General features: G+C 40.1%; 1 protein-coding gene and 1 long non-coding RNA gene across 4 annotated transcripts in view; one reads left to right on the top strand and one right to left on the bottom strand.

Moving 5' to 3' along the window:
- LOC141778677 (uncharacterized) overlaps positions 1-1,757 on the top strand; it is a 119,273-nt gene extending 117,516 nt beyond the window's left edge. The window contains exon 3 of the long non-coding RNA XR_012596116.1: positions 1,619-1,757. This is a non-coding gene — a long non-coding RNA (uncharacterized LOC141778677). The remainder of the gene's footprint in view (positions 1-1,618) is intronic.
- Positions 1-16,953, bottom strand: part of LOC141778671 (mannosyl-oligosaccharide 1,2-alpha-mannosidase IA) — a 216,038-nt gene that overhangs the window by 15,733 nt on the left and 183,352 nt on the right. For 2 of the 3 annotated variants that reach the window (XM_074653059.1, XM_074653060.1), the window contains exons 6-8: positions 8,062-8,155; positions 1,606-1,733; positions 1,322-1,415 (exon numbers count right to left, since the gene is read on the bottom strand). In XM_074653059.1, the coding sequence (XP_074509160.1) occupies positions 1,322-1,415; positions 1,606-1,733; positions 8,062-8,155 (316 nt within the window). Of the gene's footprint in view, positions 1-1,321; positions 1,416-1,605; positions 1,734-8,060; positions 8,156-16,953 lie in introns of all 3 variants that reach the window. The other variant, XM_074653061.1, reaches the window with a different exon arrangement.

The raw sequence follows: 16,953 nt of genomic DNA, 5'->3' as shown, positions 1-16,953 counted from the left end.
GGAGTTGCCCATTGTATATACTGCTGGGAAGCACTGGATAAATAGGATATAATGGTAAATAATTCCAGGCCATATTGTCCCTTCTGGTTTTCCATAATAGTTACTTTGGCCGGTATGATCATGAAACAGGTATTAAATGACTTTCTATATGGTATGAAAAAGTCTAAATTTAACTTGGTGAACCCTGCAAAAATCCTGTTATTTTATTCACAAATCTTACAGGCCACCATATCTGACTAACTCGCGTCACTGGAATCACAGTGTTACATAAGATTTATGTCTTGTGGTAAAACATCCAAAATACGCTGCATTTCGTTATTTTGTCACTCTTTCTTGGCTTTTCTGGTTAATTCGTGGCGTGCATGATCATGTACCGTGAACCCACACGCTCTCGGTTCACTGACGGTAAAATGATGTAACACACTTTAAGCTTGCGAGTGGAAATTGAAAGTCCACATTCAAATTCATGAAGAGGAATATGATATTACAGGGGAGGCGTGCATACTGTAAGTCTTCATCTATCCACTCATGCTCATTGAATGCATTGCACGCACACACCTTTTCCGACTCCCCCGCAAGGTTATCACAGTGCTGCTGTGTTTGTCCTTGACACAGACAGATGAGGGTGAGCTGTGAAGCCAAGATTTATTTTTTCCCCTTTGTGGCGATAAATATATACAGTTTTGCTTCTCTACACATCAACCCACAACAATTAGCCTCTGTAGTCATCCAGATTAACACCTTTTTCAGTCCCAGCGTCATCTTATACCCTGATTTTTTTTTTTCCTCACCTCCTTTCAGATAAATCGGAAAGATCCAATTTTATGAAGTAATTGAATTCATTATCATTTTAATAACCCAGAGCAATGGGAGTCATATAGCCATTGCTGTGAGCCCGATATTAAAAATGAAAGGAAATAGACGGATGGGCGGGTGATACAGGTGAGCAGCCCAAAGAGCTTTGACACGTGAGGTGACTCAAGGTCTGTGATAGCCAAATGAAAGAGTCAGAAATGGGGAAGGTAAAAAATGTGAAATGACATTCAATGAACTCAGAGTCTTTTATCGTCATCCCACATTGGGAAAACATAATTATCGTAATACTTAGTAGGTAACAGGAATGACCTTCGCTGTGCAGCTCAGAGATGGATTTGTCACCAAGGTCACATGTAAACCGTGTCTTTTTTCTAATATTGCCATAAAGCCGTTGACCTTGTCCTTCATTACAAATGAAACTCTATGACCCAAAATCTTACAATAATCTCACTCACAGATGTTTAACCAGAATGAAGGTCACATAAACCGCTAACACAGTACTTACGTTGGACCCAGTTGCCGCTGACTGGACTGAGGAAATTGGGGTACAGGCCGTGGGGTTTTTCAATCTTGTTCAGTACTTTTCTGATGTTCATAACCTGCAAAGACACCAGGGTACAAAAGAATATCATTGCATTGCCATGGTTTCACATATGCAATTTGTATCATCACTTCAAGGCTGGAAAGCATCTTGCAGAGAAATGGTAGAAATTCATGCTCAAAACTCAAGTAGAATAGCAGTAAATTGTCCTGCAAAGTCAAACTGGAAATGTACTGTATGTATCACACCTTCTCTGTGTAGATGGGATTCCTGGAGAGCTCTGACAGATGGACAAATTCGAGGTGAAGAGTCCCGAACTCAGCCAGGATGCTGCTCCCAGCTGAGGCCCAGCCCCAACTCCAACTGGTGCCACTGCAACAATAACCAAAGAAGTAGACTAAGTCTCATGGCTGTTACATGCTGGCATCTACATGGACAAACACTTTCATAAGATCACTGTGTATATACAGTTATGTGACTGTGGTGCAGTTCGTTTACGTTAGCTTTTTACTTCTGATTCAAAAATCATAAAGGTTGTGTTCATTTGTGAAGTTTATCTTGCTGAACAAAACATGTTAAGTATCATAAACATTTGCTTTTTGTCGAGGGAACCAGGACGATGCTAACTTTCGGGTTGGCCTACAAAAATATATCATCTCTGCAGCACTCTATAAGCAGAAGTATAATAATTTCCTCTAAAAGTGGGCGAAAAGGGAACCTGAAGAAACAAAGATGGTCATGACCCGTTAGTCAAGAACACAGCTTAACCTTTAACTGTTATTAGATTTATGTTCTTCCTTATTTCACTCTTTGTCAGACTTAATATCATAAACAGTAGGTAGTTGCTGCTATCAATAGATTTATCACAGCCAATATTGTTTTCTTCATTACGGAGTAAAAAGTTCAAGTTGAAAATCTACTAGACCAGAGGAGTATAGTAGCTTAAATCTGATGCAATAGTACACTTAAGTAGATACAAATTTATTGAAACCGAAGGAAAACTCAAATTTACTGCCTCGCGGTTTTATGTCTCCGGTAACCAGACAAGTTGCAGTTTACATCCATGTCCAAAATGTCTTCACTTCATCATTTTATCCATTTAGACATTTGAGTGAAATTGTCATAATTAGCATATGAATTCTTGAGTTATAGGTCCAAAAGTGTGTTTTGTGAGGTCACGGTGACCTTTGACCACCACAATCTAATCAGTTCATCCTTGAATCCAAGTGGTTGTTTGTGCCAGATGTAATACAATTCCCCCTCGGCGTTTCTGAGATATCGCTTTCACAAGAAAGGGTGCAGAGGCATAAAAACAATCACCAAAAACTACGAAAAAAGTTCCTTTTCATGCTGTGGGTAATACTGTATGACAACTGGTATGTTCCTACATTTCCAAAAATAAAGTCAAACTTAAAATAAAAGCACCAGTGGTATATGAATACACAGTCCGTGCTGTAGAACTAAATTATTCATCCAAGTACAGCACAATATCCTGAATTTCATCCTGTTTTGATGGGAAGTTCTAGTGAGAGAAAAGTTTTACAGGCAGCTTGAGCTTCATATGATCATCCGGTATCAGCTGCAGTATTACTTGTTATTTTAGACGTGATTCTCTCTCTGTATTACATCAAAACAAAGTTGCAGAAAGTTGCGGATTCTGAGTGCCTGGTGGACCTCTTGGCCACTTCTTCTGTCTCTGTTAATGCATCATAACAGACAGTTCTTATTTTTTATTCCCTTTTCAGATGGAAATCAATAACCCTAATCTACTGCACATCTCCAGAGATGTGTATAATGCATTCCATCCAAAGTATATCGACCTATCTGAACATTCAGCTGTTGTCATTTGTGGTTTTCAGAGTTGGACCATGTGTCATTCTCCCAAACTCACTCTAACTCAACTACGTGCAACACCAGAGCTGAAACGATTAGTCAATAAATGTATTCGCTTTTGACAGGAAATGTATCCGCAACAATTGTAATGGTTCCAGCTTCTAAAATGTGAAGATGTTGTTCTTTTCTTTGTGTTATGTGATAGTAAACTGCATATACAGTATTTTAAGTTTTGGACAATACATGCAGTTTGAATACAACACTTTCAGCTGTGGGACATTCTGAGGGGGATTCGTCTGCATTTTCTGACATTAAATTTACCATATAATTTATGAATTAATCAACGCTATGCAGCACTGCTGCATTATCAAACGCTGAATGAGTTAAATTAAGTTGGAAGGGCTTCAACTTTACGTTGTCATTATTATATGTTTATGTTCATAATGATAATTTTGGGGGAGTGGCTTTGGAGGGAGGCCTGAAGTGACGAGCTGTCGGTGTTGCCGACTTGGCGACTTTCTCGCTAGATTTAGGGACTTTTGGAGCTAGTGTTGCTAATGCTAGCTACTTTCATTGGAAGAGTTGGACACTGGGTTGGGTTTTTCAGTTGGATAATTTTTATAATCTAGCGTCCTCTTGCTGGTTTCTCCAATGTTACCTACCCAAGCTTTAAGTGTTTATTGTAGCCTGTTGTGACTGATGTTCGTGTAGTTTCATGAACCTCAACTCGAACCTTGCCAAATTCAGTTTTCACTGTGTAAAGACGGCTTTAAAAAGTTACCAAAAGTCCTATGAACATCAAGGTCAGAATGAGATCATTCGGTTTTATTTCCTCAAGTCAGTGTGGGTAATATCACTCTGCAAATCTAATTCTCAGTTAATGTGTGGTCTCAGAGACGGTGCACTAATGCAAGGCTGTGATTACTTGAGGCAGAATGTGCTACAAGAATGACTTTACATATCCTCTAATAGATGCTGGAGAAGATCAGACATCCGGTAATGAATTGAACTGAATTCGTAAGAAGGAGATGGAGGGAGAGAAAAAGGTGGGAGCTGTGTGGTGTGTGAGTCAAAGACTTTTCCAGTCTGATGAATGCACCCATTAAAAGTTTTGGGTCTACATCATTAGTAGCTCTGGCTCGACTCACATCTGATTCGTCCTTTAAGAAGAATCAATCTTAAGAATCAAAGTGGAGGTGCAGGGCGCTGGGTGGTGTGTTTATGCATGTTTGGAGAGGTGGAGGGGATGCATGGGGGCACTCATTAATCTTTTCACTGCCTTTGACAAACACACCCTCACACTCTTGCAAAGCTACCAGAAATATGAGGGGTAGAAAATAATGAAAAACGCAAAAATCAATATCACATGTCACGCATAATATGTTGGGGAAATTGGCATTTTTGTGCATTTGTACAGAGAAGCTAAACTAATTGTAGTGTTTGATGTTGACGAGGAACATACACACAATAAAACTGACCTCTCAATATATGCATTTCTTGTAAGAATGTTGGTAAAATCTATAATAGGGCGCGATACTAATGCGTTAATGCAAATTTGTGTTAATGCCACTAATTTCTTTAACACATTAATGCAACTTGCGATTATTTTTTTTAAAGCAAGCATATTTGTCCACTCCCATGTTAATAAGAGTATTAAATACTTGACAAATCTCCCTTTAAGGTACATTTTGAACAGATGAAAATATGTAATTAATCACTATTAACTATGGACAATCATGCGATTAATCATGATTAAATATCTTAATCGATTGACAGCCCTAATCTACAGTATATCTGTATTTTAGGTTTTAGGTGCTATCGGGACCATCTTCAGCATTTCGAAGGGCTTTTAAGTTATAAGAAATGCTAACATTACGTTGATTTTATTGTGTTTATTTGTAAGGGGTGGCATTTCATCATTGATTAAGCTGCTGATTTTCTTGAGAAATGGGATTTTTTGGTAGATAATGGAAGGAAGCTCCAGGGGCCGTCAAAACTTTCATGATGGTAATGTAAACTCTACTGACAAGTCCGCTCTGCGCTGGAGGTTTCAGGTTTCTTTGCCGGTGTCGAAGACTGTTTCCCTGACGATATGTGTCGGTATTTGCGTATTAGACGGCGTTTGGCTTTCAAATTTGTGACGTACCAAAGTCTAGCTGGCCTGGGGTACGTTTGAACCTCAGAGTTTAGAGAAGTACAAAGACATTTGGACAGATATACTGTAAGTCAGTATAGTCAAGGTCAGAAATGTTAAGGGACATAAACATTAGAAAAACATTTTTTTTGAGTGGAGGGGATCTTTAAGAGATTCAGTTTACTGTCCAATAAGACAAATAAACTAAATCATTTAGTAATTTACGTACTTAAATGATTAATTTTTGTCCATTAACTAATCAAACAAAATCTTGTCCCGTTGCCTACAGATTCTACATGTTAATGCAGAATCTGTTTATAGAGATTACTAATTGCTTAATCAATTCATCTTTTCAGCGCTTAAAAAAAGAAATCTGGTGTGCGATGAGATTTGAACTTTCATCTAAAATGTTGCCATCTGATTTATCGTACCAGACTTAGCTTAGAGCTAAATTACACCTGCAGATGACTGACTGATCACAATAACACAAATATGCAGGAAAGGACACCAAGTAATGCAAAACAGTACATCACTTATAAGAAAATACGTCTCATACACTGTCAGATGCACAGGCAGCAGATCTGAACACCCCCGTGTGCAGACTGCTGACGGCCTGCTTGTGTTGTTACACATTGCATATGTTAATCTCAAGTTACGTGTTTGTGTGTGTGTGTACTGTATAGTGGATATGCTTGTTCGTGTGTCTGCACGTCACTCCATGCACCCCACATGACCACAGTATGGGCAGCCTGGTTCCTCCAGCCCATCTGTACCACAGACCCGTGTTGGTGATGTAGCAGGAATTAACTGTAGAATAAGGTAATTAAATCTGCCAGCAGCTGTCCAACTTGGCTGCTGGGTTAATTGGTAGCAGGTGGATGACAGAGTTGCCAGGAAGTATCTTATAAAATAAGATTAGGGAATGGCAGGATAAACTGTAGGATTTACTAACATCTTAAAAACAGACATAAAAGGAGTTTTAACGGTTTAAATTGCACTAAATAACTTCCAAAAATCAAACATGGCTGTATGAGTGTAACATTTCAGATCCAGTCTCAAAGGAAACAGCATCAAACTGAATCATTAAGTAAACTTTTGTCCCCTGGTGTTCATGCATGGAACAGATATAAAGTCATGCTGTGGGTATGTGGGCTAGCGATGATAATTTGACTGTCAGTCACCGACACACTGATGTCATCAGCATTCATCACTTTGTCCGATTTGTTTTATGTCTCATTATAAAATTGTTCAATCAAAAAACAAGAGGCACATTTTTTTATCCCCACTTAAAAAGAATCAAACCCAAATCCAAATCCAGAGAGAGGAAAGTTAAAACTCATGGTCAAATTGTTCTTAAAATGAAAATAGCTTGATGTTGTGTTGCGTGACTGTGGCATTAACGAGATTGTGTCAGTAAAGATTTTTAGATTAGAAAGGTAATGGTTTGGAACAGATTAAAAATCAACACAACTCATTTAAACACAAGCAAATATTATTCATATGATCCTCCAAAGTGTTTATGAACACAGATTAATTCTTATCCAAATGTTATCGTCATTGTAAAGCTCAGCCTGCAGCTGCTCCATTGTCAATAAACGGAGACTGTGGGCCCGTTTGTTTAGACATATTCTTTTTTATAATTTTCTTTTTTTTTATTCACTTTTTATGTGCAGAAAACTGCAAGATTTGGAACTACTTTCTTTTTTTAGAACATGTGAACGTTTATTTTTATGTACCAGGTTGTCCCAAGGCATTGAAACAGCTGAAAGTTGAAATTCAGCTTTCTTGCATGTAACTTAAAGGGAGAGCTTGGGTGTTAGGAAGTGGGGTTGTACTGTAATGAGGTACTTATTCATAGTCAGTGTATAACCTACAGTAGATGACAGTCGGCACGCCACCAGTTTGGAGAAACAGACAGGAGTTACCGCAAGGAACCAAAGCAATGTACTGCTGTGGACGGGGCCGGCTGCAAAACGCATTTTAGCCACCTAAAAGAAAGACTCACCTAAGAGAATCAATATCAGTTTAAGTGTACGTTATATTTAGAATATTTTCACCGCTTTACCTTACCGTCTGACAGCCCTTTCCGATGGGGAAGTGAAGCTGTTCTATCCATCTATGATCTCGCCACATCCACCAGACTCCGTTGAAAAAACCTGTAATTTTACCTCGCAGAACACAGGGGTTGCTGGTCTACCATTGCCTCAATCGGTTAGTTTTGTGCTATTGTGTGACTTTGTTGAATCCGAACTAACCAAAGTCACACAATAACACATCGATCAATTGAGGCAGTGGCAGACCAGCTACTCCCGTGTTCTGCAAGGTGAAATTACTGCTTTTTTTCCAATGGAGTCTGATGGCCCCGTCCACAGCAGTACATTGCTTTGGTTCTGTGCGGTAACTCCTGTCTGCTTCTCAAAGCGTGGGGCGTGCCAACCGTCAACTACTGTAGGTAATACACTGACTATGGATAAGTACATCATACACTTAAAACACCAAAACTATCCCTTTAACTGAGGATTTAGAGGATGGTTGAATACAATATTATCATTTCGTATTTGTTGACATCTCTCACTTCAAACTCTGCTCACGTTTCTGAATCATGCCCTGGCTCTGGATGTTCAGATGAATAAAACTGCATGTGTGCTGATTAATGCCAGCCAACGTGATAACTTGATATCCTCTTTTATCAAGGATGGAGGACTTTTGGAGGTGAAGGCTGGCGCTGAGACTCACCTCCCCAGGTTGATGACTCCTCGGGGGATTCCTGTTGGCGTGTTGAAGGCAGGCAGCAGCTTCTCTCCCAGCTCCATTACTTTAGCCTTGTACATCTGGAAAGAAAATACAGGAGAAGGCAACTTGGTAAATAAACAAACAATACACATACAACACGTGTAGAAATATAGATTTTACAAAGACAGAAACTGCCCGTCATCTTATCCGAGCTTAAAACAATCACTGTCACAGGCTAGGAATCACTGGCCTGCACACATTTCCCCTCCAAAGCTAATTATGTGAAACATAAAGCCTGCTACAACAGAACTCCAGCAGGATTAAAAGCAATCTCATCGATGTAATCTACAACAGTCCATTTAAAGCCGCACTTCCTCCCCATCTCCAGGGGACCAGACTCTCTGAGGCCAAGGCTGTGGCAAAGTTAATGTATCATCTTATGAGCTGCATTATCAGTCACCAACTCTCCATTAGCCAGTGGGACCGAGGTTTGACAGGAAAAAAAAAAAATGAAGACAGCGGAGAGAGATATTGAAACCCTGACAAAGAAAGAGACGTCTGAGGAGACAAAAGGTAGCCGAGCAGCAGAGGCGAGAGGAAAAAGGGGAGATTCATACAAGAGACTAGAAAAGCCTTGGAGACGAGACAGAGCAGAGAAAGTGATTGAGAAGAGACAGACATGGTATACAGAGGAAAAACAGAGTCCAGACAAAGACAAAGGGCAGCCAGAAAGAGAGTTTGTGAGCACGACAGCGGTGTGGAGCAGTGACTCAGCAGAAATATTGAGGAAGATGAAGAGAAAATGGGGAAAACAAATAACAATCAGATAGGTAGAAACCACGCGCCTTCACTATTAGGATTGTTATCATTGTGCAAGTAGACTGAAAAACAATTGCTTGTTTTTACTGAAGCAAAGTGAAAAAGTATTACTGTTAGAGCACATAGTGATGTGTCCTTTGCTGCAGTTTGGGAAAATCATTTATTGTTTCGTACCTTAAAACACAACTAGTATTTGTACATAGATCATGTACGTAAGCTATTCGGAAGACTCTCTTGTGCTTAACATGCAAATTTCATAGCAAGTAGCTGCAGTGTCCTCTTAAAACCTACCCATGAGCCTTTGCATGAAACTCTCGCGAATGTTATTGGTGTTGAGAGCGACCCCCGTGGGGTCTTTACATCTTTACAAAAACACTGCATCAAAGACTCTCTCACTGTCAAGAACAAGGGGTTGCAAAATAGTGGTAAAGTAAATAAATGAGTACATCGATGATTGAATGAATGAACAAACGAGACTAGATAGTGAGTTGACAACTGCAGTTTCCAAATTGCAAGAGCCTGCCTCTTTCCTTTTTTTGCATTTTTCAAAAGGGCCAGTGTTTCATGCTGGCTGGTAAATCAGATATTCTCACAGATGCTGTCAGAAGATTTTTTTCTGCTGCACACGCTGACCAACAAATAAAGCAGCATGTTGAATGTGAGCTTCCATTACATTCAAACTGTTCACTTAAAGCAGTAAATACTTGAGTTACTAAATAAGAAACAATCAAAGTTTGGAAAAGACACCTTTAGTGTTTATTTATCCGAGTTTAACCCAGCTAATGTGCTTCATCTCAAATCACTCCATTTACTGTATAGGGCATTATAATTATGTGAGTGTTATTTGAATGTGAAATGTATCCACTATATTGTTAACTTTCAAATTTCCACTTTGGAAAAAAATAAAAGTGCCCATGGCATATATGCTACTTTCTACTAACAACCCTACAATATGTCACTTTTTATAAAACACTATCACTGATATTACTAATATTACCCTGATATTGCTCTGTGAAATTGAGTTTCTTCAGAAAGAATCACACAAAAGCACCACTTTAAATCTTGTGTTCAGCATGAAAAAAACATAAAAAAATGACTAATCGACTAAAGAAATCTTAGTCGACTAAAACCAAAACGACTGATTAGTCGAATAATAGACAAAGAGGGGGGAGCCATACTAATTAAATAGTATACATATTCTGTGTGTGTAGTGTGGACGGGGAAACAAATGCTTATCATTGTGAAATTCTGTATTAAAGCTGGATCTTGAACAGAAATCTCTGAAACTGAACCGAAATAACCAAAACTTTTTTAATTTCAGGGCCAAATAAAGAAAAAGTTATTGCCGGTTTCAGGAAACCTGTTTATATTTTCAAAGTAAGGGTGTGAAAAAAGCATTCAAATTCGGGTATTCGGTTTTTAGGTATCAGGTGTTAAGTTTTAGATACTCGGGGGGGAAAATAGCACTGTGATATTTTTGTGTCTCTCTGTCAAAAAGTAGCGGGATGCAACCAGGGTGGCGGTACACAGTCACTTGTTAATTCTGGCAGAATAATACAGAGCAGCCTAATGTGTGTGTTTGTGTATGTGCTACACTCCCTCTCGAGTCCCCTGGCTCTCTATTTTATCAAAGAGAGCACTAATGACCCTCCGCCTGGTCCCATCTCTCCTCATCGGTCCTTTCTACCACCGCCGCCACTGCTCCAGCTAACCAGAAGCCCACAGGCACACACACACACACACACACATTCAAAGCAGACACACTTAGTTCAAAACAAGCACACACACACACCAACTTGCTCTCGTTTGTGCGCTGGGCTTGCATCATTTTGAGTTTCATTATAGAGATATACTTCAGTTTGTGTAATTGTGCACTTTTAAATGAAACCAACACTAAACACATGCATTCTTTGTCGAATAAACAACATACAACTAACACCTAAACACTCCCATCAAGAAGCAAGGGCAGCAGATTATATTGCACTCATTTATTCTTGTTTGCTTGTTTATAAATTACTTGATTAATTATAGTAAAACCCCTTTGGCTGGCATCTGCTCTGTGATTTACTATACGCAGCGCACAAGCTAAATTAAGGGCCGTGTTCATAAATCTGTCTTCGCTGACACACTGCTGGTCTCTTGTGCCACACTGAGAGCCTCCTCCAGCACGCGAGCTTCATTACTGAAGTGCTGCTGTAATTACACTTTGTGTGTTTGCACCGCCTTCCCATCCATCCAATAATACAAAGCTATCAAGAAAATCCAAGATTGATTATTTTTACTTGTATTTTTCTTCTCTGCCTTTCTGATAAGATGGCAAGATGGTGGAACTCGGCAAACACCAACATTGATCCGATGTGACGGCCGACAGGTCGCTTTCTTCCCTTTCAGTTAGAATTCCCTGCAGGATGGCGAATAGGAGGCTGGACACAAATGGCCTTTCCATCAGCTCTTAACTGCCGAAGACACGCATTGGGCATGCAGTCATCCCTCCCTTGGCAAACATCGTCAGAGGCTAGTGGAGACTCTGAGAAACATTTCTAGGTCTGCCACTTCTGTTTACCAGTAAAGCCTCTCAGTCCTCGCCTCGGGGAACAAAGGACACGAGAAAATGGGCCCTATGCAGTCTTCCATCGCAGCTATATGCTCACATTGTAGCTTCCCGTTCATTTGATTGTCCGTAAAATTCAGTTGCAAACGACTTAATGCAACAACTGGGAAAATGAATTGTTTGTGTTTTAAGGAGCATGTTTCCCTTTTGAATTAAACAATAAGACTGTCAATATTCTATGTTTTTATTGTCAATAAACCCATGAAAAGACAAAAAACATAATGTGTTCGTCCATCTCTCAGTTCGTAACGACTTCCCTGTCCCGTCTGTTGCTCTCAGCTCCAATTCCACTGGTTCCTACTGAACACATAAATCTTTAAAAAGAGGTAACAAATCAGAAGAACTGATACTAATCGTGTCACTATGGGGTCTATAAGAGGAGATTGCACTATTTTGTTCAGCCTGGTCTGTCAGAGGTTCAAGAGATTGGAATATAATTCCAAGTCACATCAAACAACTACTTAAAGATCTTTCAGTAACCAAGTAATACAATGGATGATTAACACATATTGCACGTCAGCACTAAACTCTCTTTTTGCTGCTGCTATCTAAACTGTATATCCTGCTTGTCGACAATGTCGTTAAATATATGTATAAATGTTACTACTGCTTTTAACAACTGTGTCCTTTTACAACATTTAAACTGCGTGCCCTGTTTTATGTTTTTGTTCTGATGTATTTTAGGAAGACTTTAAACTGCATGCCTTGTTATTGGTTTTATGTATTTTAGGAAGCCTTTTGTAACACCTTGGCCTGGGACTACAGATGAAAAATGGCTAATTCTGGCATTGTTTGTGTATTTATTAATTTGTCCCTTCTCAAATAAACTAAACTAAACTAAAAACCTTTAGCGTCACAAGGGATGTGTGACAGAGTCAAGTTCTCATGCTATAAAGTATTCTAATAGTATCATCGTGATGGTGCCTCAAACATTAGTGTAATACTATGATTGCAGCTGAAGTGATCAAACCTAACAAACACCATGTGAACCGCATACATGCAACTGTTGGTTTCTGCAAAAGTATTGATGTAAAAATACAAACACAAGCAGGCTGGTTGTTAAAGGTTTAGGACAGTTGAAGGCGTTGTTGTTACCATCAGGATGTATTAAAGAGTATGTATTAAAACCAGTATACAGACACACCTCTCAGCGTTACTGAGACAGCCATAAATAGTGCATTTATTGGGAACTAGTCACAGATTTGGTGCTCTAATGAGTATTTACGGCAGCAGGACAGTGTATGTTGGAACGAATAAAAATAAACTGCTGTAGCTGCGTTCATTGATGTGTTTTTATGTTTTTGGACAACAAGAGGAGGTCTATGGCACAGAATAAGATTAAGATATATAAGGCTTTGGCTGCACAGGCAATACATCATTTTCATAGGATTTGTTAACAATAAGAAAAAGCTACACCATCACCTGCCATATCCTTAAAGATGAATCACAGCAAAGTGTCATGCTCATACAAAGGACCTATTTGACTCCTCTTCATATGTCTAAGCTTGACAAGCAACCTACTATGTCTCTCCAGTTTTTCCTTTCTTCTTCGCATTTAGGACACATCTTCATATCTGATTAGACTGCTGACGGACACGGTGAATATATAATGTGGCAATAAAATGACTAACTGTGTCACTGGCTGCTGATGTGGTTTAGTAGCCAGCAGAGAGCTTCATCAGCTGCACAAATCCCTCACTCGCAATGTCACTGATTCTGAGTAGAAATGCGGGTTTTAAATGTGAGAACAAAGCCCTGTCTTTTGCGCCTGCCATCACCTCCTCTTTATCCACGTTGCTGAGATGAGGGAGACAAAGACGACAGAAAACATGATCTGCTTAAAATGAGGAATGGATGGTAAGCAGTAGGGCTGGGCCCAAATATTCAACTATTCGATGATTATTCGCTCGTTGTGTGGGTATTCGATTTTCAATTTTGGGATGCGGATATTTGTTTTTTTTGTAATCCTTTGGGATTACAAACATAACGTACTTAACATTTAAGGAACGTTTTTTTTATTCGTTAACAAATAATAATACAAACAGCACCTACTGTAGTATAAAAGAATCCTTAAAAATGAATGCCTTTAATTAAACAAAAAGACACGTGTTGCAGCGCTATGCCGTCCATCTCAGCCGAGAATAGAGAAATGTCTGGCTGGAGTCTTTCCCGAGTCATGTAATGGATACGAGCCAAGCCAAAGCCTTCTTTGCCGTTGCTTTTTCAGAGTATTCTGCAATGCAACTCTTGGAGGGGCTCGGGCCGGAGGCTGCATTACACATGGGCTTGCAGCCAGGCAACGCTGGAGAGGTGGTGCGCAATGCGGAGACATCCGCCACCATTTAGGGGGAAAGGGCCTGCAAATGTGACTTTAAGGTGTGTCTTGCACACACAAAAGGATGAGGAGCAAACAGAGGGGTCTGTGCACCGTCCACACGAGGCGTAAAAACAGGAAGCAGAAGAAGCAGGAGAACGAGAACTCTCTGGTGTCTGGTGGTCCGCCAGTGACTGGAGGAGCGTAGCCCAAAATATGGTGTTCCTGACAGTCCTAACAAGCAGCAGTGTCGTGGAAAACATATCTGCAGTTTGAAGACAAATTTCATCTCAGCTACAGAGGACTGCTTGTGTTTTCCTTGATTTTGCCCTCTCGTTCTGAGACCAAAGCACATGAAGAGTGCATGCATAATGCTGTCTTTTCACAAGTCCGGCGCAGCAACCAGTTGCCTCCGTGAGAAGAGTTTATTTGAAGTCACTTCAGGTTCTTTTGCTCCAAAAATAACGACTAAATCTAAAAACTCAGCGGGTGACATTTTGAGACTCTTTTGATGTCGCCTGGCTGAGAAAAAAAAGAAGTTTTTCTTTAGACCACAGATAAATAATTCCTATTTGGCGGCTTATGAACATAGATTTGCAAACTAACCTCTTCTGCCTCCATCACTATCTCGCACCAGCATGCAAGTCCACAGTAATTTTCTCATCATCTTTCTCCCTTCGTCCTGAACGTCGGAGGACAGCTTGATCAAAAACAAATCTATAGAGCAGCTAAAAGGCAGCAGAGTCTGGCAGTTCTGTCCACAAAGGAAGAAAAACAACTTGCGCCCTACTGTTGTGTCATTCATGGACCCAAAGCAAGCTTGTGACGACAGCGATCACCTGTGGATAAGCCACAGAAAAAGACAGAAAAGGCCATCACTCTGTGGGCAAAGGCAAAATATCAATCACAGCTCCCTAAAGCCCAGGGGGGTGTCTTCAAATATCTTGTTTTGTCCAACTTACAGCCCAAAACCCAAAGACACTCAGTTTACTAGCACATAAGACAAAGAAAAACAAGCAGTGCTCAAAACGGAGCAGCTGGGAAATTATTTTAACAACTAATCAACAATCAAAAGAGCTGCGGATGATTTATCTGCCAATTGACTAATCGTTACTCAGATGTAGTAAAACTTGGATCTAGTTTACCAACATTCACAAATCAGTTTCAGTTATAGTTAAGAGGTGAAACCAAATACTGATTTACAAGTCTTAAATTTTGGTTTTAGGCTTCTAAAAAGTGACAAGACATTCTTCAAACTGAATGCTCTTTTCTCACTGCCCCTCTTCCTCTTGACATAAATCCTAGAACGCAAACTGAATATGATCCTGGTGATATAAGATTATTCCACTCTGAGCTTCGAGTAAAGTCTTCTGTGACTTTGTCAAGTTGAGTCTGAAGTCATAAAATTTATGGCTCTATTCCACACCTCCGGCGATGTCTATATGATGAATAACTGGTGCTCAAGTGAGGGAAAAACTCAACATTGACTCATTAGAATCAACTTGTATCAAAGACTCGATCCATCATAGAGGGGCCTTGAGTAAGAAAAAAAAGGCTCCATTTACAAACTCCCAAATGCTTATAAAACTGTGTTTTATCATAACTTAACTGTCCACCTGCAGGGGCAGGTCTGCAGTCTGTGGGTGTATGATTTTTGTTATTTCTAAAAAATACTATTTCAATGGTCGCCGTTTAAACTGTGCCCACACCTGGCTGCTGCTGGCTGAAAGGTATTTGATGTTTAATTCCGCTGGGGCCATAATAAGGCACTCATTTTCTCAGTGCAACTGGAGCAAAAAGTCAATTCTTTATAAGCAGCGGCTGCACCTGGTTTGTTTAGTTTCTCTCCCAGTGGCATTGATCATTATTAGGATCCCTTTCTCTGTATCTTCATTGATCCGTCGGGGAGGATATTCAAAAAGAAACAGATACACTTCAGGTATCTCAAACACTGGGTGTAGTCATCGCAGATTGAAAGGAATATTACAAGTCTGGGCTTCAATCATCTTCCTCCAATATTTCTACCCTTTCAGCCGGATCTGACAAGACTGACAGGAGGAGACCTTTGCTTGCACATTGATTTCGTTCTTCATTTCACAAGCTCCTGGTGCGAGCGGACTGTGAAGCAGAAGAGTCCACAGGTCGCAGCACCTTCACTCGACGGTTCAACAAGTCTGTGATCAACATTGTTGCCTTTGAGCAAGCTTTATCCTGCATTCTGGATATTCAGCTGTGGCTGTATTGAGCAGCATCAGCGGTGTGTAAAATTCATATTAAATATTCAAAGTTAACATGGACGGGATGGCAAAAAAGGCTGTCTCTATTGTACTGCAGGCTCTCTTCAAACCATTAGTATTATGAAAAGAATGCTAATGAATGCTAATTTTGAAAACCTGAATTTCCTTCCTACCATGCCACCGATTTCTTTGCTAATCTAAATTCTATTCTGTTCTATTTTATCCCACCAAGCTGTAATTTTGTGCCTGCAACACATGTTTCGACGTCTCCATCGGCAAAGCTGGCAGAGTGACATAGATGTCTTGCTAACTCGCAGCACGCATTCCCACATCAGCCTGATGTCGGAAACGAAAAAGTACTCTGCATAATTTATGCAGCATAGCATCGCCTGAGAGCGAGTGAGCGAACATGCTAAAGCAGATCCAGTAAATTAGACATGAGGACTTCTCGGAAAACAAACGCAGCGGTAAAATGGGAGTACCCACCAAAGCCCAAATTGAAAAACAAACAAGTGGCGGCGGCTCAATCAAGCCCCTGCTGGAAAGGAGCGGCTCTAAATTAGTCCACATTACAGCTATATTGTTAAGCAATGTTTATCAGCTTCTTCTCTCAAGCACATGACCGCCCACCTACTTTCCACCCCTCCCTTTGACCCACTAAACTGGGCTTATACAAATCATTTCACAGTTTGCTGACTGCCGCTACTGTATAATACAACAGTCACAGTTGCTGTTATTCCTCCCCATGCAATGATGCAATTATAGTGCATATATATCCTCTGCCTTGTGCTTCAGCTCTCTGTGTTACCCAGAGTCTAATTACCGAGTATGAAAGCACGCCATTATATCTGCCCTGTGTGTGTGTGAATGCCAGGAAAACATATTTCCTGCTGCACAGGATTATGGATGCTTGTG

The sequence above is a fragment of the Sebastes fasciatus genome, chromosome 12 (assembly GCF_043250625.1).
Source record: "Sebastes fasciatus isolate fSebFas1 chromosome 12, fSebFas1.pri, whole genome shotgun sequence".
NCBI classification, from domain to species: Eukaryota; Metazoa; Chordata; class Actinopteri; order Perciformes; family Sebastidae; genus Sebastes; species Sebastes fasciatus.
Note: the sequence above shows the minus strand (reverse complement) of the source record. Positions and strands in the feature narration are given on the sequence as shown.